General features: G+C 45.8%; 6 protein-coding genes across 6 annotated transcripts; 5 read left to right on the top strand and 1 right to left on the bottom strand.

Annotated features, from left to right (window-relative positions):
* Nucleotides 1-78: 78 nt before the first annotated feature.
* Nucleotides 79-2,891, top strand: F5147DRAFT_655152 (uncharacterized protein; the record flags this gene model as incomplete). The annotated part of the gene is made up of 11 exons (XM_041433938.1): nucleotides 79-83; nucleotides 132-271; nucleotides 346-527; nucleotides 578-978; nucleotides 1,028-1,156; nucleotides 1,288-1,318; nucleotides 1,381-1,806; nucleotides 1,885-1,957; nucleotides 2,012-2,146; nucleotides 2,200-2,352; nucleotides 2,410-2,891. The coding sequence occupies 11 exons, from the start codon at nucleotides 79-81 to the stop codon at nucleotides 2,889-2,891; spliced, it is 2,157 nt and encodes a 718-aa protein (XP_041289992.1).
* Nucleotides 2,892-4,257: 1,366 nt separating this feature from the next.
* F5147DRAFT_776475 (uncharacterized protein) lies at nucleotides 4,258-4,806 on the bottom strand (the record flags this gene model as incomplete). The annotated part of the gene is made up of 3 exons (XM_041441860.1): nucleotides 4,258-4,507; nucleotides 4,560-4,670; nucleotides 4,727-4,806. The coding sequence occupies 3 exons, from the start codon at nucleotides 4,804-4,806 to the stop codon at nucleotides 4,258-4,260; spliced, it is 441 nt and encodes a 146-aa protein (XP_041289991.1).
* Nucleotides 4,807-6,585: 1,779 nt separating this feature from the next.
* On the top strand, nucleotides 6,586-10,192 carry F5147DRAFT_746912 (uncharacterized protein; the record flags this gene model as incomplete). Its single annotated transcript, XM_041439892.1, has 13 exons — nucleotides 6,586-6,891; nucleotides 6,938-7,047; nucleotides 7,184-7,187; nucleotides 7,234-7,375; nucleotides 7,412-7,599; nucleotides 7,649-7,653; nucleotides 7,894-8,056; nucleotides 8,117-8,178; nucleotides 8,315-8,712; nucleotides 8,764-8,940; nucleotides 8,998-9,136; nucleotides 9,187-9,875; nucleotides 9,930-10,192. The coding sequence occupies 13 exons, from the start codon at nucleotides 6,586-6,588 to the stop codon at nucleotides 10,190-10,192; spliced, it is 2,646 nt and encodes an 881-aa protein (XP_041289990.1).
* Nucleotides 10,193-13,447: 3,255 nt separating this feature from the next.
* On the top strand, nucleotides 13,448-13,764 carry F5147DRAFT_526180 (uncharacterized protein; the record flags this gene model as incomplete). Its single annotated transcript, XM_041429994.1, has 2 exons — nucleotides 13,448-13,657; nucleotides 13,705-13,764. Coding segments are annotated over 2 exons (270 nt in total), but the record flags the coding sequence as incomplete, so codon positions are not given.
* A 945-nt stretch (nucleotides 13,765-14,709) lies between these two features.
* F5147DRAFT_581406 (uncharacterized protein) lies at nucleotides 14,710-16,259 on the top strand (the record flags this gene model as incomplete). The annotated part of the gene is made up of 8 exons (XM_041431598.1): nucleotides 14,710-14,871; nucleotides 14,902-15,059; nucleotides 15,113-15,221; nucleotides 15,271-15,461; nucleotides 15,508-15,646; nucleotides 15,692-15,820; nucleotides 15,934-16,088; nucleotides 16,139-16,259. 8 exons carry the CDS (start codon nucleotides 14,710-14,712, stop codon nucleotides 16,257-16,259), a joined length of 1,164 nt encoding a protein of 387 aa, XP_041289988.1.
* Nucleotides 16,260-18,661: 2,402 nt separating this feature from the next.
* On the top strand, nucleotides 18,662-20,246 carry F5147DRAFT_776470 (major facilitator superfamily domain-containing protein; the record flags this gene model as incomplete). The annotated part of the gene is made up of 6 exons (XM_041441859.1): nucleotides 18,662-18,815; nucleotides 19,132-19,307; nucleotides 19,362-19,428; nucleotides 19,480-19,613; nucleotides 19,664-19,770; nucleotides 19,817-20,246. The coding sequence occupies 6 exons, from the start codon at nucleotides 18,662-18,664 to the stop codon at nucleotides 20,244-20,246; spliced, it is 1,068 nt and encodes a 355-aa protein (XP_041289987.1).
* Between the last annotated feature and the right edge of the window lie 847 nt (nucleotides 20,247-21,093).

Genomic DNA, 21,093 nt, shown 5'->3' with positions numbered 1-21,093 from the left:
GTGGGACTGATCACAATCAGTCAATACTTACCTTCGTTCTCCACTACCTATACTCGACTCTCTCTCAATATTTCACGGATGGAGTAAGTTGATTTAATTCTGGTGGTTTTTACTGATAACTTTATCTATAGAACAAGCAATCCGGCACCAGACGACACGGCCCCACCTGTAGTGGCGTTGTCCAGCCCATTTCCCGACCCAGATGCGACACCCACACCAGCTCCTGAACCAAACACTGACAATCCCAACACCCACATAGAAAAGTTGTTTCGTAACTGGGCGAAAAACTCGCGCCTGGCGTTTCTCAACAGCCACTTGTCACTTACTGCGAGCGCGTCAATCAAGGAAGGTTACGAGCCAAGGACTATGCACACGAGGTCGTGCAAGAATACTTCAAGCAGTATCATTGGAAGTTGAAGGTATCAGATGAGCCCTTGGAACACAGTCCATTGCAAATGGAGCTGGAGGAGTCACTTTCCCCGGTCGAACTCGCACAAAAATTGCAAAAGGTTCTTGTGATGCAAAAGGTAAGCATTAATACATGTATTTATCTATAGACTTCTTAACCCTCAAGTAGGCGATCACGAGCTGGCTGGATTATTGTGCCAAGTCCTCGAAGAAGTTGTTCGTCCGCCGCGGCAAGCCAGAGAACAATGAGTGGACCCGGCTCCTCAGCCAACTTTCTGGTGTCCGACGACACAAACCGAAGGCCTTGCAAGCACACCAGCGGTGGTCCAAAGACCATTTCGAGACCGAGGTCAAGTCTTGTTTTCTCAAGAAGTGGCGCAAGGCCAGGCTGCCTAAGGAGAAGATGGCAGCCTTTCACGACCAGATCACACGCAAACGCTTCAAAAAGCTGTCCAAAGAAGAGCAGAGGGATTGGAGGGATAAAGCGCAAGCAGAGGGTAAAGCAGCAGTCAAAGAGTGGAACGACCGGCTCGAAGCACCTCCATCCACATCTCCTCTCAATAGACAAGTGTAAGTGTTCGAATCTATTCATTTGTATCTGTATTGAAGACTAAACTAGGGCCCTGGATAACTTGGCGACTTTTGCTGGACCGATTCTTTCTGGTATGTCTGAAACTCTCGGCATGCATGTATCCCTTTTTGTTGGTGGTCCCGAACCTCGGAAGCAGGGGAAGATCACTGTCGTCAGGTATGTTTGTCGATATCGTTCCGACACAGAACTAACGTCACACTGGAAGCATGCACGAGGGTGTTGATCTGAATTCGAAACCATGCAATTGGCAGACCTGAGATAAAGCAAAATTGAAGATGGTCACAAAGCATTTTCAAGACTACCTATCGCACGCATATAGTGTGTTTTTTTAAAAAAAATTCTATCATCTAACTATATGCTAAACATCGTCAGGTAAACAGGATTGTGATTCTTGTCGCCTCCCGGACGATTTAAACAACCTGTTCACCATTACGGATGAAGGCAATCAATCTGATGCTCAGGAGGATCGGGAAGATCGTCAAGTGAATAAACCGACAAAGGCCAAATATAGATCGCACCGAACGAAATCAAAGCAGAAAGGTACCAAAAGGGCTCGTACTTCTCGATGCAAGCCTTCCGAACCTTCTGAGATGGACAAATCATCATCAGAATCATCTTCCACATCCTCTGGCTCATCTTCGTCTTCCTCATCTTCAGGTTCCGCTTCATCAAGCTCTACAGACATGGACAGTGAAGAAGAACATCATCGTTCTAACAAGGTACTACCATTTTCACCGCCAAAAGGACATTATGGTGTTACCTACTTCAATCCACGCCACAAAGCGGCAGCTCTCACACGACTCAACGTAAGGTGAAGCGATCGCACGTCCGAAGTGTCGGCTCATGCATCCGAGATGCTGGATGACACAGAAGAAATTGACCAGCTTGACGAGAGCACTGCTGACACCCCCATTGACGATGCCGAGATAAGCACTGATCATCCTCCTGTTCCACCTGGTAAATGTGTTATTTAATATGTTATACAAGCGTACTAAATCGATATCTCCTTAGCAATCACATCCACCGCCATCGTTGAGCCACCTCTTGACAATATCATCGCCCGCCCAACTTTCAATGACAATACAATTGATCTGCATCTCAGAGAAGACTCTGGGATGGCTGTTGATCAACCACCTGCTCCACCTGGTAAGTATTGGTGCTCAGTATGCTGACATATTAACATTATTTTAACACAACAGCCGAGATTCTTGGACAGGGTCTTCGTGAGCCTGTTGATGATCACAATATAGATGAGACGCCCTCTGCCGAACGGGACATAGAAGGGGCTGTGGACGATCGTGACACCACAACTTGGGACAAGCACACGGTCAACTCAAATAAGACTGCAAATGGTACGTAATTGATGCTTCTGTTATGCGCCGCGATCAGTCATTCAGGTTTATGTACAGCCTCTCATGATGGCAACATATCCCTTAGCCTGCCTGCACTCCCACCCAGCCCACTGTGGTTCAACAATCCGTTCCAACAGTTGATGAATCCTGCCCCGGCCTCTCCTCGTGTGATCCAGTTGTTTGAAAAGCTGGTATGCCTTGAGGATGCGTTGGGCTTTGCGAACGAGAAGGCTGCCTTGGGATGCGAACATCATCCAGTCGAAGTCCACTGGTGGATTTCCCGCGGACGTAAAGGGAAACCAACCATACCCGATCTCAATGCATTCATGTTGCGATGGTGGTCCTGGTGGATCACGCTTCAACCGGAGTGGAGAAAATGTCAGGCCCCGACACTTACGACAAGTGCAATTCTCCCTCACACAGATGACAGCAACTGGGACACCCTCAACAAACCAGGTGCAAATGGCATGCTCTCGGTTGTAGCTACCTTGAAATGGTGGGCAGATGGTGCAGATGGTAAAGGGTATGAAGATTCGTGATGGGAAGATGCTGCTGACAATGTCGTGTGGGTTTTGGATCGGCTCATAGCAACTCGTTCTATGTCGAAGTCTGTGGCTTCCAGTGGTAGCAAGAAATGGGGTTGCTCTGATACTCTGGCAAATGCATCATCATCGAAGAGGACGCGTAACTAACCATAATAGACTTATCGATTGATGGCTCGCTAGGCTAGACATCAAGTTCATGCTCGCTTAGATACATGTTACGTTGAATTACTTTTGTATCTCACATCAAGTCAATGCAACACGCAATTGTTAGATCTAATTTTCTTCGGTGCTCGCTGTTTAGATCATGGCAATAAGTGTATTGTATATTCTAAAAAAACAAACAAGTGGCTAGACTCCAGGAGCCTCCAGTCCCAAGGTCTTCTGATTCATCGTTTCCCCAAGTAAATAAGCCTCATCGAGGTCACCCCAAATGGCTAGTCTGTGAAGATCCTCCAGCATAGCTACCAGATGTCCAATGAATCTGGAAACCTCGTCAGCAGCATGCCATTCATCACATACACCACACATGTCAAAAATTTTATCCTGCCCCTGCTGTGCCCACAACAAATATGGCTCAACGAGCTTGAGCCCGTCCCAGAATATCCCAATGTCCCCGGTGAAGGTTCAACGATACAGCGAGGCACGAACAATGCTCCTGACTGTATCTATAATTGTTGTAAGGTCGTGCGTTGCCTAGTCTGCTATACTTGAGACGACAAGTGTGTTCGACCCTAAAGGGGAAGCGAGTGCAGCAAGGATCTAGAGGTATGCGCTGAAAGCGCTACTGGTTGGCCAATGCAAAGCGCGAGAAAGCGCAGGTGCGCGCAAGGCGCAGGAATGCGCGCGTGTATGGCGCGAAGCGTGGGAAAGCATGCGCGTGTATACAGATACGAGAGAGAGTAAGAGTGAGTTTGCTTAAGTGATGATATGATGTAAGACAAGAGAAGAGAGATGCGAGGTGTAAACAAATAGATTTCTACTATGTTCTGCTAGGTGAATAGTGGGTAGTAACCAGTAAGTCCTCTGTCGTTCTGGTGGGAGAGTAAGTGAGTAAGTAAGTATGTACTGCTGGCACTTAAGTATGGCGCCTAAGCGCTGTCATGCGGAGCCGAAGCGCTACCGAGTAAGGTATGTAAAGATATATGTAAGTAAGGGTCCATGATAAAAATAAAGATGGAACAATATGCAAATGTGAGAAATGGAAATATACGCACTAGGGAACTTGGTGGACAGTGGATGGATGCTTCCGGATGGCTGGCGCTATAGGGCGCTACAGCACGGGAAAGCGCGCGCGCATATACATCGTGAAGCGTGGGAAAGGTACGCGCGCATGGCGCGCATTGCGCGGGAAAGCTGCGCCTCATATAGAGATAGCTGCAGGTAGCACACAGAGTGATGCTACAAGTTCATGCCATGTACTCCCCAGTGAAAACTGCCATATTGCACAATGAGAGGCATGAGTCTCTACACCGGCAACACTGGTGCGTAATGACATAGCGTATTTGCGGAGGATGCCCTCGACATATGTTGTAGGTATCCCGGAAGGAACAAGTGCCAGGACTTTGTTCTTTGCATCATGTACAAGCCCCAGACAATCAGACAAAGTGATACTACAGTAGATCGTCAAGGACACAATTTAATTATCATTGAAAAAAAAAGTACATTGCCTCGAAGTCAACCTCATCATCCGATAGGTTGTTCGTGTTAGACTCGGCTGTGACGGAAGGAGTGTTGTTCGTGCGACAGAGACGACGTCTCAATAAAATGGCATCTCTGTGCCTAAATACTTCAGTTGCAGGGAGAGAGCCAATAATGACAACTAAACTTACCTTTCATAGTATCTTTTGTGTTTCTCGCGTGCAGCCTGCTGTTTGGCTTCAACAGTATGGTGAATAGTGGGGTGAACCATGAGAAATGATCATAGTGTGAGGAACCGAAAGCAGCACCTTTATATAGTGAATTTGATTACCTTAAATCGATGATCTGCGATGAGGAGTAATGTACGTAGTATGTGTGAACTGAATGCAAACACAAAGTCAATCAATCATTAATGGAAACAATGAATCATATCTCACTGAAGATGTCCGCTTCAAAGCCTCAAGTCCATGTCGTTTGATAATGGGACAGAGGGTAATAGCATTGAGCTACACAGGCCTGTGTGTCAGCGATCTTGATTTGATGGTAGTAGGACCATAACTCAGCGAGTCTAAGGCTCAGGATGCGAATTCGATTGTGCGATCGCACTGACGATTGCTCAAATCAACAAACTACTATAAATTAATGACTCGGAGCTACATACCAGTCCAATCTTGATGATTTGATGGTGGGACTGCTAACTTGACCCATGTTTTAGCGATCCTGATTGGACGGTAGGACCATAACCCGGTGAAGCATCCGGCAAGTTGACTGTCCAGAGGCAAAAGTTAGTGTGCAAGTCTGATCGTGCGTTCACAACACACAGTTGCTCATAGGCACATCAACGAACTAACCAGTGTCAGTTAATGAAGGTACACGGCAAGGAACATTGATATATTGTTCATTTTTATGAGGACTGAGTTAACACAAGCCATGCATATGTCTTCAATGCAACTTCATTGATTACGTAAACAACTACTTAGTAAGTACATTCACAACGCACAGTATTGGACTCAGAGCGAGCTCATCAAATCAATAACATACTCAGACCAATGTCAAGCACTGTCTGCAGATAACGAAGGTTTCAAGTTATTGTTTATTTTCTGGTGAACGAGCACTAACACACAACATCATAGACACAACGCAGAAGTTTCATTATGTAAGCGAGAAATACAAAGTGTAACTAACTGAGTCTCGATGCTAGTGACAAACACTGAATTTGAAGGAACAGGACATTCAACAAATGTTTCGATATATTTGGTAAGATTTGACATACATGATCACTCATCCATGGCGGAGTCTTCTGTCAAATCAACATTTGTCATGGTGTTAGTGCTTTCAGTGGCTGCGGCTACAGCTGCCTCATATGCTTGAAGTCATGCATTGTAATCCTGTTCTGCTTCCTCCATAATAACTTGACGAATCATGGTGCGGAAAGATTCATTTCTCGCTGGATGATTGAGCAATAACTCTACAGCGGCTGCTGCTACAAGCTTAACTAATAGACGGGTGAGTGCTGGATTCTGTCAGTGCTGAATTGATCTCACCACAGCAGTCTGGCATGCAAACTCGAGCCACTCGATGACCACATGGACCACAGACACTTTGAAGTTCAATATCTGTGTGTCCACACCGGAAGACATCCCCAGCGTTGTGCGGAGTATTGCTGTCAGGCAAGGGCAGAGGTATAGGACTGCTGGATGCCTCAGGTGAGGGTGGAGGCGTATGAGCAATGGACATCTCAGGCAAGGGTGGGGGCGTAGTAGTGGTAGACATGTCTGAAGGTTTGGGTTCAAGTTCAAATTTTCAACTATAGACTTTAAAATATTTCAACAGGTCTCAGTGCATATACGCAAGGAACCGAACGAGTGATGAATCGACCAGGTATTTCCTGTTATATTCATGTATCTACTAACATGATCATCAAACAGCTTCTTTTGTGCATGCTTCTTTCTTGAAGCACTATGACTCGAGGGAGGGAGGAATTCATTCATGGGAGCAGGCATATACTGGTAAGTTCTAGTATCATTTTCCCCTCAAACGAGCCTTACTGATGTCAAAGAAAAGAAAATATGTGGCCTACCGCAATGAGTCTGATTCAGACGAAGATACGACAACAGCCTATGCCAGGATGGTAGCAGTATCAAACGGTGGTCGCAGGCAAGTTATCGTACCTTGTTCCCCAATGAAAGTGAGGGCGAAAAATCTGCTGGAAGACCAAGCTGGGGCCCTGCAAACAGACAATTGGGAGCCAACACTTGACAATGATTTGGTGTTCGACGATGAGGTCGAATCCCCACCGGTTGAGTCCCGACCCATCACAGTAGCCAATACACTAGCGAAATGTTATACGAACTCGGTGCGATTCCAATAGATTTTCTTTTCTAACACTCAACTCTTTATAGGATGCACCTTTACATAAATGGATGGGCATCAGCGGGCGTACTGGATTCCGTGAAGAATATCTTCTTGAAGAGCTACGTCTGGAGGGCCATTGTAGCTTGGCAACTACGCTGTGCTCATGCAGTGACATTAATAGTCACATCGTGCAAGAACAACTGTATCGCTGTGAAGATTGCTATGGGCCAGAAATTTTATGCAAGTCTTGTTGTTTATTAAAGCATGCATGTCACCCTTTGCATATCATCAAGGCGAGTATTTCAAAGTTCTGGCTCTATTTCCATTTTTTGACGATGCACAGAAATGGAACGGGACTTATTTTGAGCGCATTGCCCTGGCGGACATGGGCTTGAGAGTCCAACTAGGACACCAAGGAATGTCATGCTTATGTCCACAAAGAGGGCACGTCTCTTTCGTCGTTATTCACACTAATGCAATCCACTGTGTAAACATCAATTTCTGCAGCTGCCATCAGTGAGTGTCTCATTGCCAGCAACTGTTACGTTGCGAGTGGTATCCGGCTACCTTACACTTTCCTCAAAGTGCCTGTACAAAACAGGTTCTAGAGTTCTTCCTCGTTTTGATGTGGTCAAGCAAAGTATCTGGCTACGAGTTCTATACAAGTCTCGAGCGACTCACTGACAACACGCGTTTAAACATACCTAAGGTGCATTATCACACTTGCCTACATATTGCAAATATTGACCCAGACATAGTCTCGGTATAAAGAATTCATGCGGATGGTTCGTCAATTTCGACATATTAAATTGATGAAGCAAGCTGGTTGTGGCAATGTAACCGGTGGCATCTACAAGACTGAGCCTGGTGCATTAGCCATTGAGTGTCCTGCTTGTCCACAACCTGGCATAAATTTGCCAGAGGACTGGGACAAGGTGGAGGGATCAATGAAGTAGGTTTTTTTTCTTCTAATCCACTGCATTCATTAAATCCCCCCTCATAGATTTCTCTACTATTTAATTATCGCTATGGATGCTAACTTCCGTCTCAAGAACAGGGCTCGGTCTTCTAGTACGGCCGATCCTGGGCTGCACACAGGTCTGGCATACTTCATTCCTGACAAACCCTATGTGGAGCACATACTGAAGAACGCAAGTCAAACCGATGTAAGTTTCTTTTCAATTCTCACTCTTGATGTACCTGCTTAGAGGACGCCAACCCATTAGATTAGCACTTGTTCAGGCTTTAGGACATTGGCACATGCTGAATCCAAGCACTCGAGTGGGTTGTGAGCGACTGGCGTTGGCTTATGTCTTTGTGTGCGCCATGAATTTGTTCAACCTCAAGGAGTTGGAGACCTTCAAAAAGGTGAAAGGTATGTTCGTTTAAAGTGTATATATCCAACTGTCTAATGAAGAATTTAGATACGCTAATATGGATTTTATTTTTTTCTCGTCCATCATGCCTCTCCTCCTCTCCGTCGTCATATCTTATGACATTGCTTGCCAATGGAAAATCAACCTCACAAAAAGAATCAACAAGCTTCCAGAACACCTTCAGATTCCGGCGGCTGTCGCTCTTGCAACATTTATATTTGGAATCCCTAAGTTTCACTGCCCTGCGCATGAGGAGAAATGTGCGATACCACATTCCCTGAACCTTATACCAGGCATAGGACGGACTGATGGCGAAGGAATTGAGCGCAATTGGGCAGAAATGAATCGTGTTGCAAACAGCACGAAGGAAATGGGCCCCAGTTCTCGACACGATGTCCTCGATGACCATTTCGGTCATCACAACTGGCGTAAATATACTGGACTAGGTAAGATTTTTGTTTTGATTCAACCTATACAACGACTCAATCGATCTACAGGACTTTCACTATGGAGAAAACTTTTAAATGCTGTCAAGGAACGCACTCATCACCAGTCCTTTTTGCACAACTTTGATTCATCGATCGATGAAGCCCATCGAGGAGAATGGAGTGCGATGATCGAGGCTTGGGAGCGCGACAAATCAAGTCTGAACCCGTACGTGCTCAGCAGAATTAGTAAAATCTATCTATATTTTTAAATTCTTTTTGTTGAAGCTGACTCTGGTACCATAGGTCTTTCAGAAGCACAAGTACGTGTTAATTTTGTGGACAAGGAGAAGATCGCTATCCGTAATGGACGTAAACTTCCGCATGAAACAACTCCTAGTTCTTTCATCAATATCAATATGGCCCTGGTTCTTGAAGATGCCCAGTAAGTTCTACTCCTTCAATAGTTTGAGACTGCCTTCTGATCATTATCAGACGACGAATCAAGATTGACCTCCCATCATCACTCAGTGCAAATCAATACACCGAACTTCACCAACACCGGGTCACGCTACAACGACAGCTAGACCGCTTCCGCATCATACAGCAGGTATATATGGTAGGGATTGGAAGCTGGATCACACAGCAAGACAGGGATTCATCTGATGACATCGAGGACGAATCTCTCTGGCTACCATCGACACTCCCTGCAAGCGATCGAGAAGCAATATGTACGAATGACATTGCTCACATCGAGGCTGAGCTTCGCAAGGGACAGTGTTGTGATGCACTCGATAGGCTCCGCAGGCATCTACATACTAAGTCTCATTTCATCAAACATCGCAATCTCGATTTATGTGGACAACGAGCCAACACTCATGCGACTTCCTTTCTCGCCCGCTTCGATAGCAAAATCAATGCTGCTACTGTAAAGTACCGTGTTGCTTGGTCAGCGTTGTTAGAACTGGTTGGGATCAACGAGCTGGAGAGGGAATTTCAATGTTTACAGGCTAAGGATATTGTGGCACCTGTTGACACAGTGTCAGGTGCCAGGAGTACTACTGGAATGCGCGGAAAAAAGAGGTCCGAGCGAGATGCATCTCGTGGATTAGGACAAGGTTATCAGATGACATCGTGGATTTGGCTTACTTTGGGAGTTCAGGATGACATGGGTCTAAATGATGGTGAGTGCGTTCGCTATTGCATTGATCAACTCCCTTTTTGACATGAAACGGCAGTGTTGCGTGTAGAATGGGCCAAGTCTCGCGCGCGCGCACAATGGTGGAACGAAGAAGTGTTACTTCTCAAGGAAGAAATGCGGCGAACACGTCAATTTCTCGCATGGCATGCACAACAGTGGCGATCTGTTACTGAACTATCACACCAGGATGCGCAGATCGTGGCTGGCGCCGCTGCATATGCCCAAAGGCAGGCAACAATTCAGCATGCATTACTGGCTCGTTTCACTAGTCTCTGGGGCACTGGAGTTAGCGCGGTGTAGAGACTCATGCCTCTCATTGTGCAATATGGCAGTTTTCACTGGGGAGTACATGGCACGAACTTGTAGCATCACTCTGTGTGCTACCTGCAGCTATCTCTATATGAGGCGCAGCTTTCCCGCGCAATGCGCGCCATGCGCGCGTACCTTTCCCACGCTTCACGATGTATATGCGCGCGCGCTTTCCCGTGCTGTAGCGCCCTATAGCGCCAGCCATCCGGAAGCATCCATCCACTGTCCACCAAGTTCCCTAGTGCGTATATTTCCATTTCTCACATTTGCATATTGTTCCATCTTTATTTTTATCATGGACCCTTACTTACATATATCTTTACATACCTTACTTGGCAGCGCTTCGGCTCCGCATGACAGCGCTTAGGCGCCATACTTAAGTGCCAGCAGTACATACTTACTTACAAACTTACTCTCCCACCAGCACGACAGAGGACTTACTGGTTACTACCCACTATTTACCTAGCAGAACATAGTAGAAATCTATTTGTTTACACCTTGCATCTCCCTTCTCTTGTCTTACATCATATCATCACCTAAGCAAACTCACTCTTACTCTCTCTTGTTTCTGCATACATGCGCGCGCATTCCCGCGCTTTGCATTGGCCAACCAGTAGCGCTTTCAGCGCATACCTCTAGATCCTTGCTGCACTCGCTTCCCCTTTAGGGTCGAACGCACTTGTCGTCTCAAGTATAGCAGACTAGGCAATGCACGACCTTACAACAATTATAGATACAGTCAGGAGCATTGTTCGTGCCTTGCTGAATCGTTGAACCTTCAGCGGATGATACAGCCGCTGAGGATGAAGCCACTAGATATATAGCTGAGGACGAAGATTTTGACGATGATGACGAGGGGTAGGCATATAGGGGCTTTTGGGTGTTATTTTTATCGTGTCGTGTATTTGTGTTTAATTAGTCATCGTCAATCAAACATTTATTTGAAACCTACATTTAAATGATTATTAGTCTGGATACCCATAATAATATTATTGACTGGTGTGAACCAGGTGTGGATGGCAGAGTGGCAAGAGCCATGGATTAGGTCAAAATGCGCAGGTGGTAGTTGCCGTGAAAAGTGTCTATGGGAAAACTGGTAGTTGCCATTATACTAGGTCTAATACTACAGCCAAGGGTGGCTTTGCGTCATTTCCAAAAAGTCAGGGATGCTGCCGACTTGAATTTGGACTCGGACGGGCCTGTCAGTGCAGCTGGCTCTGCGGAGATCTGAAGGAGATACTGTTAGTTTGGCTCTCCCTATAATATATATATATTTTAATTCACTCGACTATGCGAGTCTTGCTTCATACTACTAGTACATAACAATTTCCGGGTCGTTATTGTACCTACTACTATGCATCCAGTGTTTTGGTCCAAAAATAGCATACACAGAATCTGTGTGGCGCTCCATTTCAATTAACAAGGCCAACATCTGTGCAACTTCACTGGTTCATGACTTTCTGGCTGCGGACATTTTTGAAAGATCTGTGCACAACTTGAACGTCTAGTTCTTTCCAATCTTATATATGCTGAAGCATACATCTATAAGGACTCATTCAAGTTTACTTGGTGTGTGCATTTCCTTGCTTAGATGCCACTTTGTTGACCATCCTTCATACTAGTACTAGACGTGCTTCAAACACTCAATAACCTCTTTTTCCAGGTATGCTGAAAGAGGTGCGTGAGATGGCATAACATTGAAATCAGATCTGACGACACGCAGGTATACCGTTCTGCCGTGGATATCTGTTGCACGGTGAAGGTTCAATGATTCAGCGAGGCACGAACAATGCTCCTGACTGTATCTATAATTGTTGTAAGGTCGTGCATTGCCTAGTCTGCTATACTTGAGACGACAAGTGCGTTCGACCCTAAAGGGGAAGCGAGTGCAGCAAGGATCTAGAGGTATGCGCTGAAAGCGCTACTGGTTGGCCAATGCGAAGCGCGGGAAAGCGCAGGTGCGCGCGAGGCGCGAGAATGCGCGAAGCGCGGGAATGCGCGCGCATGTATGCAGAAACAAGAGAGAGTAAGAGTGAGTTTGCTTAGGTGATGATATGATGTAAGACAAGAGAAGGGAGATGCAAGGTGTAAACAAATAGATTTCTACTATGTTCTGCTAGGTAAATAGTGGGTAGTAACCAGTAAGTCCTCTGTCGTTCTGGTGGGAGAGTAAGTTTGTAAGTAAGTATGTACTGCTGGCACTTAAGTATGGCGCCTAAGCGCTGTCATGCGGAGCCGAAGCGCTGCCAAGTAAGGTATGTAAAGATATATGTAAGTAAGGGTCCATGATAAAAATAAAGATGGAACAATATGCAAATGTGAGAAATGGAAATATACGCACTAGGGAACTTGGTGGACAGTGGATGGATGCTTCCGGATGGCTGGCGCTATAGGGCGCTACAGCACGGGAAAGCGCGCGCGCATATACATCGTGAAGCGTGGGAAAGGTACGCGCGCATGGCGCGCATTGCGCGGGAAAGCTGCGCCTCATATAGAGATAGCTGCAGGTAGCACACAGAGTGATGCTACAAGTTCGTGCCATGTACTCCCCAGTGAAAACTGCCATATTGCACAATGAGAGGCATGAGTCTCTACAATGGTGTTCCTGGAAGGTTCGTATGATTCATGTGCTCTAGTTACCACCAGTACTCACGCTCCATTGGTCATAGCAGCAAGACTTCATTGATACATTCATTGGCAAGTGAATTAGGTCTGGATATCTACATTGTCAGCTTGTCATCAAAGGGGTAAGAGTGGCTCGAGCCTGAGTAACCGACTATTAATGTTTGCCAAATTCAGGATGAGTGATAATACACTGACAACATTGATGGGTCATGTACCATCCAGGTACGGTTCTCCGTCATCCACGGTCATTTCTTGGTATTCATGTATCATCATAACAGATATATTTTGCTTCTTGAAGATCTGGATGCCGCGTTCACGCGCTCTGTCAGTCGTGATGCATCATCAACTGGTGCTCCCACAGCATCTAACACCAATAGCACAACCACTGAGACTAGCGATGGATCAACATTGAGCTTGAGTGGACTTTTGAACAGCCTCGATGGAGTTGCTGCTGCAGAAGGCCGGTGGGTTACTATGGTTCCCCTCTGAAACTGCGCCACTAACATGTCTCACCAGACTGCTTTTTGCTATGACTAACCATATTGAGCGCCTTGATCCAGCTCTTAGTTGCCCAGGACACATGATGTCTGGGTGAATTTCACACATGCGACAAAATGGCAAGCTGAGGGCATTTTCAAGTGTTTCTTCCCCTCGAAGCCTGCTGGTGTCACTACCACATCTCCACCTGAAGAGGACGTTGACACTTCGCAGAAAAACCTTCCCCTGTCAAAGCGCAAGGTGCCCAGTCACACTATTCCTGTGCTTGATGAGACTGAAATTTCTGAGCTTGCTAAGCGTTTCGCAGATGCTATCCCAGAGAACGAGCTAAGCGTAAGTTTCCGGAAGTGATAATATATTTGCCGTTGACGTCATTTCAGGTTGCCGCACTTCAAGGTTACTTGTTAAAGAATAAGGTTTACCTGCGCGAATGTGTCGACTCTAACAGTCTGATTGTACGAGTACGATCGTCCTGTGTGAGCCCTTATTTCCACCTTTCTTTCCACTGCCCACTGCTCTAGCCGCTCGCAATTGCCTTGTATTTCAATTTATATCATGGCCAACAACACTCACATATGTAGTCTATTCTTTCAGTTTTTTTTTTCAACTTTGATGGCTGATCGCGAAGATCCATCACACAGCTTCAGAATCATCACATCAGCATCACATGCGAGAATGCAAATGAAATGCCACCAGCAAGTACACTTGTCAGACATCTGCTCAGGGAGTCATAAGGCAAGGACACTGTAAAAGACGATGCTGGTCTCAAGCGTACATGGTCGTTGTTGCTCGCATTCGCCACCAGATCTCAACGCATTTCTCTCGGGCCAAGTTGCATGGAAAGTGCTAGGAGAATGTTGGGGGGTGATGAGGTAAGTACTGCCTCCTCAGGCTCTGCTGGTTTTGTTGTATGGGCACGACTGACTTGGGAGTTTAAATGTTCTGTGTCGTAGAGCGGAGCTCCACAATGTTGTTCTTTTGCTTCGCATTGCGCAGCAACCTTCTTCAATTCTCACATTCATTGGAATGTCCGAGTCCAAGCCATACTAGCCACTGGACATGGGACTACATTGACACTGACCCAAGTACGTGCGTCACCCTGAACCCAAACAAGTTTTACGTTGACCGCGAGCTAGAAATAGCATCATGCAACCTTGAAAGCTGCACATCGCTGAAAAAGGCGAGTATTGACATTATTAATGCCGTTGCCTGTGTGAAACTTTCCATTATAGGCGTACAATCATATTTAGGGTAGCTGCCCTTGCCGGGGATAGTACTACCAGTGCAAGGCCGTTAAATTGAGTGGAAGTTGTTTGAAGTCAAATACATCCCTAGTCTCCTCCCTTTCCCTCAATCTCTTTTCCCTTTACTCGTCGTTGAAGCTAATGTCACAGGTGGACGATATCCCGCAGCCCAAGGCATCCTCCCAGACCTCCGTGGCATCATCCATGGCGGTGCCGACGTCTGATAGTGCTCAACAAAGGCGCAAAATTGCTGAATTGGAGGAGAAACTGCAAGTGCTTGAGTCAGGGCATGGTGAAACAAAGGTATGAATGTCGACATTTATAATCATGTAGTTCTGCACGCTAACTGTTATCAGGGAAACAAACTACTTCATGTCTCAAGGACAAGCTATCAGGCGCATTGTTGCTCTATTTGATAGCATTGAAGACATGATAGCCGAGAACGATAGGCGGTGCAATCTCGAGAGTGATGACGACAATCTAACTCTTGTGTCAGTGTTTTACCTCTCCATCTCCTGAGCGTTACTCACTAGTTTGGTATCAGTCAGGATCGTCTGCAATTCGGTTATATAATCCTCAACAATACCCTTCCGTGGTTTCACAGAAAGGTTTCTGACATGGAATACAATGACTATATGCACATGTTAAAAAAGGTGTGTTTCGCCATTGTCGATGAGTACCTTGTAATGGATCTTCATTCAGCTTAGACACGGGGCCGACAGTGCTCGAGGGGATGATACCTCAAAGCTTAAGACTCTTATCCCAGATTGGGTCAATCGTGAGTGGAGGCCCGATCCCCCTGTCGACCTCGAAGACAAACACTGCTGTGGATTTGCCCACGACATGTGCGGTAGATTGCTCTGTCCAACTGAGCTAGACTGGAATGATCCAACGTTAGTATCACACTTATGACATCTCACGACACTAATCATTCACCAGTATCAGAGCAGGAATCTGGGACTGCACGGACGGCTATGTCGTGACAGAAATGTCTTGGCCAGTGTTCCTTTATGCAGGATATACTGCCGATCAGAACAATCTCAAGGAAGGTCTGTTCAAAAGCAAGCTTTTAGTTCAGGTTTGTCGTACATAGATAGCTTCACAAAGACCTCACTTGTTGCAGGCATTCAAGGATATCTTTACATCCCCCTCCTCAGCAAAGGACATTTCCGGCGATGGTGATGGTGCTAACATCATCGAAAATAACAGACGTGCGAAAAAGGATCCCTTGGGCAAGAAAGTCAAAACACATGTGGCGCAAATCATCAAGATGAATAAAGTGTCAGCCCGCTCGATTGTGTATGTATCGTGTCAAGTAAGTGGTCAATTTTTTGTGTCCTTACGAGGTACTAACAAATTATGTAGTTGCGATTCGCACTTTCATCAGTGACTTCGTGGCAATCAATAGATGGTGATTTTGATTACACACAGTTCTGGTTCAACATTGTAGACTTTTTTGAATGCCCTCCTGGCCGAGTAGCGCAGCGCAACATTGACCGGTTGCTTACATGGTGGACAAGGTATATTATTTTCAATACTTTCAATTTGACAACCGTTGACTGTTTATTAGGAAAGTCTTTGGTACCAGTCATCGTACAGAACTTAGTGATGCGGCAAAAGGCAAGATGTCCGTCAATGCTCTCGCGATGCAGAGGGCGCGACTGGATGATGCACAGTTCAATTCCAAGTAGTTTACCCCTTCGGCCAGTTATTCTTACAATAGATAGCAACCTGCCCAATATAATGTCGATTTGCATTTACCACTTGCTTGTTTGATGTGTGAAGACCTACGATATTGGTGTTCGTACCATGAGAAAACAACACATAGGGTCCTATGTACCTCTCTTGACATGTTGTTAATGTATCTGCATAATACACGTATGTGTTTAGTAGGCTGCATGAGGAAATCTAGCGTGATAATTGGAAAAGCCAGGATATTATCTCCTTCTATGTACACGTTAACAATCACAAGGAGGCTGACAGGTGACGGCGATCTTAGAACATATCAAATTAGTAGCCCAATTCACGAGACATGGACAAATCATCATATTCTCTCAGTCTGGTACAGGTCAGTGATTGCTCAGGCAGAGCAAAATGACATCGGTAGAAACCTGATATTACCCAACAGCAGCTTTGTCATTAGATGAGGAAGCTAAGCCACTCGTCTCGTGAGGTGCAAAAAGTGCAATGGTTTTGATGGGTGGTGTGATATATGATATACTCGACGAGTGATCAATAAGGGCTTGAAGTAATATATGCCCCACTACTATATTGTTTTAGTCTATGCAGGCGTCAACAATTGCTGAAGCAAAATGTAACTATACCAATTATTGTAGACAATAGCACAACTTCAGTCATAAATACTTGATTTCACCCATTAACACCTTGATGATTGGATGGGGGGCGGCTGTCACCAGGGTCCCAAATTCACTTACATGGCACTACACAGCATTTTCGCAAAACCTTGGACTGCTGTGAGACGCGTGGCAAATGAATACAACTGCTAGTCGTTGGGTATTCATACGATTCGCGTGACAATTTGAAGTGAGCTGTACGTTGTATATGTTTGCTTGATGGACACATTCCAGCTGCGATACGAAAGTGGCACTTCTTTGCACAAATTCGCAATTGATATATAGTAGACAAACATGAACAATTTAAAGAAGGTGGCATTAAAATTCGCACAAGGGCATCAGTTTGCACTTCGTAAACACTTCATGGTACTCTGCAAAACACGAGTTTTTGGTCTGGCTTGGGACGTTGCACGATACTCGAAGAAAATCAACTTTTTGGAGAAGAGGGCGTCAAAATTAGCGCGAGAATATTAATTTAAACTTGTGCACTTGGTAAACACCTTGTAGTTATCTGGAAGATTAAGGCCTTCATGCCTGACTTTGACACGATGAAATTCACTTCTGAGGTGCCGATAGTGTCTCATGCAGTTCGACCCTTTGATTTTACTTCATATCACTTTCAAGTTAGAATTCCAGCGATATGTAGGTGTTCTCCCGATCAAACACTGGTGTAGGAAATTTATGCATTGTCCTTTCCTGTATAAAGTCAAACATCACTATGTGATGATGGATAGCAGAATTATACAGATGTTTGTGATTGTGTACTATGTATCGTCATATATACTCTTATCATCTTTCCTCCAGTTCACTGATGAATATGTGCAGGGCTGAGAGCACGTCCTTTATTTTCATCGCTACAAGCAATAGTATAAGTATTACAACGTAAAGGTTCTGCAATCGGCGTGGTGACGCACCCTAAAACACTTTTCGGTTCTCTGTGATATTATTCCTAAGGCTGGTGCACATGCAGTTGAAGTTGATGGCAGAATGTACGAATAACAGGGTTGATTAATGACCTGCATGGTTTGCTCTTCCTGTAGAAATTCCGCATGACTGCAATCCTAACATGTCACGGTAACCCTCGATAACTTCAAGTTAAGCTGGTCGTGGACGGTGAAGGTTCAATGATACAGCGAGGCACGAACAATGCTCCTGACTGTATCTATAAATGTTGTAAGGTCACATGTTGCCTAGTCTGCTATACTTGAGACGACAAGTGCGTTCGACCCTAAAGGGGAAGCGAGTGCAGCAAGGATCTAGTAGTAGGCGCCAAAGGCGCTACTGGTTGGCAAATGCGAAGCGTGGGAAAGCGCAGGTGCGCACAAGGTGCGAGAATGCGCGAAGTGCGGGAATGCGTGCGCGTGTATGCGGAAACAAGAGAGAGTAAGAGTGAGTTTGCTGAGGTGATGATTAGACACTAGACAAGAGGTGAGAGATGCAAGCTGAGAGATGTTATATGCGAGGTGCCAAGGAATAGATTTCAACTATGCTCTGTTGGGTAGTAAATGGGTATTGTTGTGGTTCGGTGGGTGAGTAAGTCAGTGATAGTATGTACTGCTGGTGCTTAAGTATGGCGCCTAAGCGCTGTCATGCGGAGCTGAAGCGCTGCCAAGTAAGGTATGTAAAGATATATGTAAGTAAGGGTCCATGATAAAAATAAAGATGGAACAATATGCAAATGTGAGAAATGGAAATATACGCACTAGGGAACTTGGTGGACAGTGGATGGATGCTTCCGGATGGCTGGCGCTATAGGGCGCTACAGCACGGGAAAGCGCGCGCGCATATACATCGTGAAGCGTGGGAAAGGTACGCGCGCATGGCGCGCATTGCGCGGGAAAGCTGCGCCTCATATAGAGATAGCTGCAGGTAGCACACAGAGTGATGCTACAAGTTCGTGCCATGTACTCCCCAGTGAAAACTGCCATATTGCACAATGAGAGGCATGAGTCTCTACACCGAGTATGCCTGTCGCCTACGGAGGTCCAAAGTATTAATGTATGACTCTCGACATCACTCGTACATATTCATCCTTTTCTTTTACATACGCAAATCCTTGGTACACGCTTCATACTCATGTTCACCTTTTATTTGGCGTCTCAATCAGCGTATAAATTCCTGTTCACAAAAATGATCACCCATCGAAGACTGAGGTGAGCTCTCTTGTTCACGGTTCTACGGACACTTTGCTGACTATTACCCTACCTAGTCCCATTCCTGTTCCCAGTCCGAGCCTCTCTTCATTGGGGACAGAGTATGACATCCCAGGAGACAAACACACAAACGCATATGTCGGGTTCAAAATCGTCAAATGAACCTGTCAAGCTCGATATAGAGCATGCAGTGGTTGAAGACGATCCTCGAATATGGTCAAACACGAAAAAGGTGTGTCCTTCCCTCTTGATTCGTAACTACAGGCTAATAGATCACATCATACAGAACGTTGTATTGTTCATCATATCTGGAGCATCGATCATCGCGGGTTTGTGCGCGAATATTCAAAACCGTGAGTTGTTTCTTTAATACCATGGCAATATCAGCTGAACAGCCAGGACAGCCACCAATGCACAAATCGAGCAACAGCTACACACCAGTAGTGGGGACATCAGCCTGAGTTTGTCTCTTTACATTCTCGCTCAAGGCATTCTTCCTATGATTTGGAGCGCAATCAGCGAGATAAAGGGCTGCAAGGTTTGGATTTCTGTGTCTTGAGTGTCACTTGTTAATATCACCGAGCTCAGACAGTGTACCTTTTCTCCTTAGTACTGTTTACACTCGGATCGGCGATCGTGGCCATATTCAGAACCATTGGTTTTGTGATTGGTATGTGTATTATACAAGGAACAGGGTAGGGTAGCCCCTCAGTCCCTCAAATTCTTGCTCACATGGACTAGGGCAAGCGCGGTTCTCGCTATTGGAGCTGCCACTCTGGCCGGCATATATGAGCCGCATCAACGAGGAGAAATGATGGGTGTCTTCTATGCTGCACCTCTTCTTGGACCCTTGTTTGGGTCAATTATCGGTGGTGCACTCACACAGGGCCTCATCTGGCGGGCGGTTTTCTGGTTCCTAACCATCTGGGGAGGTATAATATTTTCGGCATTCCTTTTCTTGTTCAAGGATACCTTCCAGAAGGAAAGGAGTATGGCATACCAGAATGTATTGAAAAGGAGGCTCCGAGAGCAACAGTTGTCAGAGGCAATGGACGACTCGCAAAATATCTCAAAGAAGGAATCACAAGTGAATGACAAAGATCAGACAAGTTCGAACGACATTGAAGCACAGCCGATGGTCATACCAGCATCAACTATTGGAGAAGTATAGCTGTTCATTGCTGATGTCAACCCTTTCCCTCCATACCTATCGGTCATTAGCCGTAAGAACAACATTGCTATCTTGATAGCATCAGGTGAGTCTCAGTGGTTATTGCTGGAGCTGTTTCAATGAAATTCAATGCCATCTTGCGCCAGGTTTCATTTTTGCATTTGGCTTTAGCATTACGTATACATGTGCAAGAACATTGTCAATGCTAGTGATGTGCGGGCCCGGCTCAGCCTGAAAGCCCCAGCTTGGGCTCGGCTTTTGGGGGCTTGGGCTTTGCAAAACCTCAGGCCAAGCTGTGGGCCAAAGCCAGGCCAAAGCCACGGCTCGGCTTGGGCTCAATGACGGCTTTCAAAAACAAAATGACTCGAAATTCAATATAAGTAGCGCTCGAGTCCTACAGTACTTCATCGTCGTCTGCTGAATCAACATCAGACTCTTCCTCCTCCAAAATCAGTGTATCCCACCCCTCATCATCTGCTGGCTCGACTTCTAACCCGCCAGTCCCATGTTTGGAATCTTCACTTTCTTCTGTAAGGGATGAGGGACCAGGCTCCCGGAATATAAGTTCGTTACGAAGAGAACACTTTATGCATTGTAGAGCCTCAACGATGTCTCCTTTCAGCCGATTACGCCGCTTGGTGATCGTGATGCCTCCTTGCGAGAAAGCTCGCTCACTCGAGACAGATGCTGCCATAATGGATAAGTAATCCCTTGCCAGCGAAGCCCACACTGGATACCTTAGGGCATTGATCTTAAAACAATAGTCAGCATCGAGTGAGTAGCGAGTGAAAGTGACTTACACCCCACCACTGAATAGTGGTCATACCTGCCGGGGGAGCGGCCTCAA

The sequence above is a fragment of the Suillus discolor genome (assembly GCF_016758755.1).
Source record: "Suillus discolor strain FC423 chromosome Unknown F5147scaffold_49, whole genome shotgun sequence".
NCBI classification, from domain to species: Eukaryota; Fungi; Basidiomycota; class Agaricomycetes; order Boletales; family Suillaceae; genus Suillus; species Suillus discolor.
Note: the sequence above shows the minus strand (reverse complement) of the source record. Positions and strands in the feature narration are given on the sequence as shown.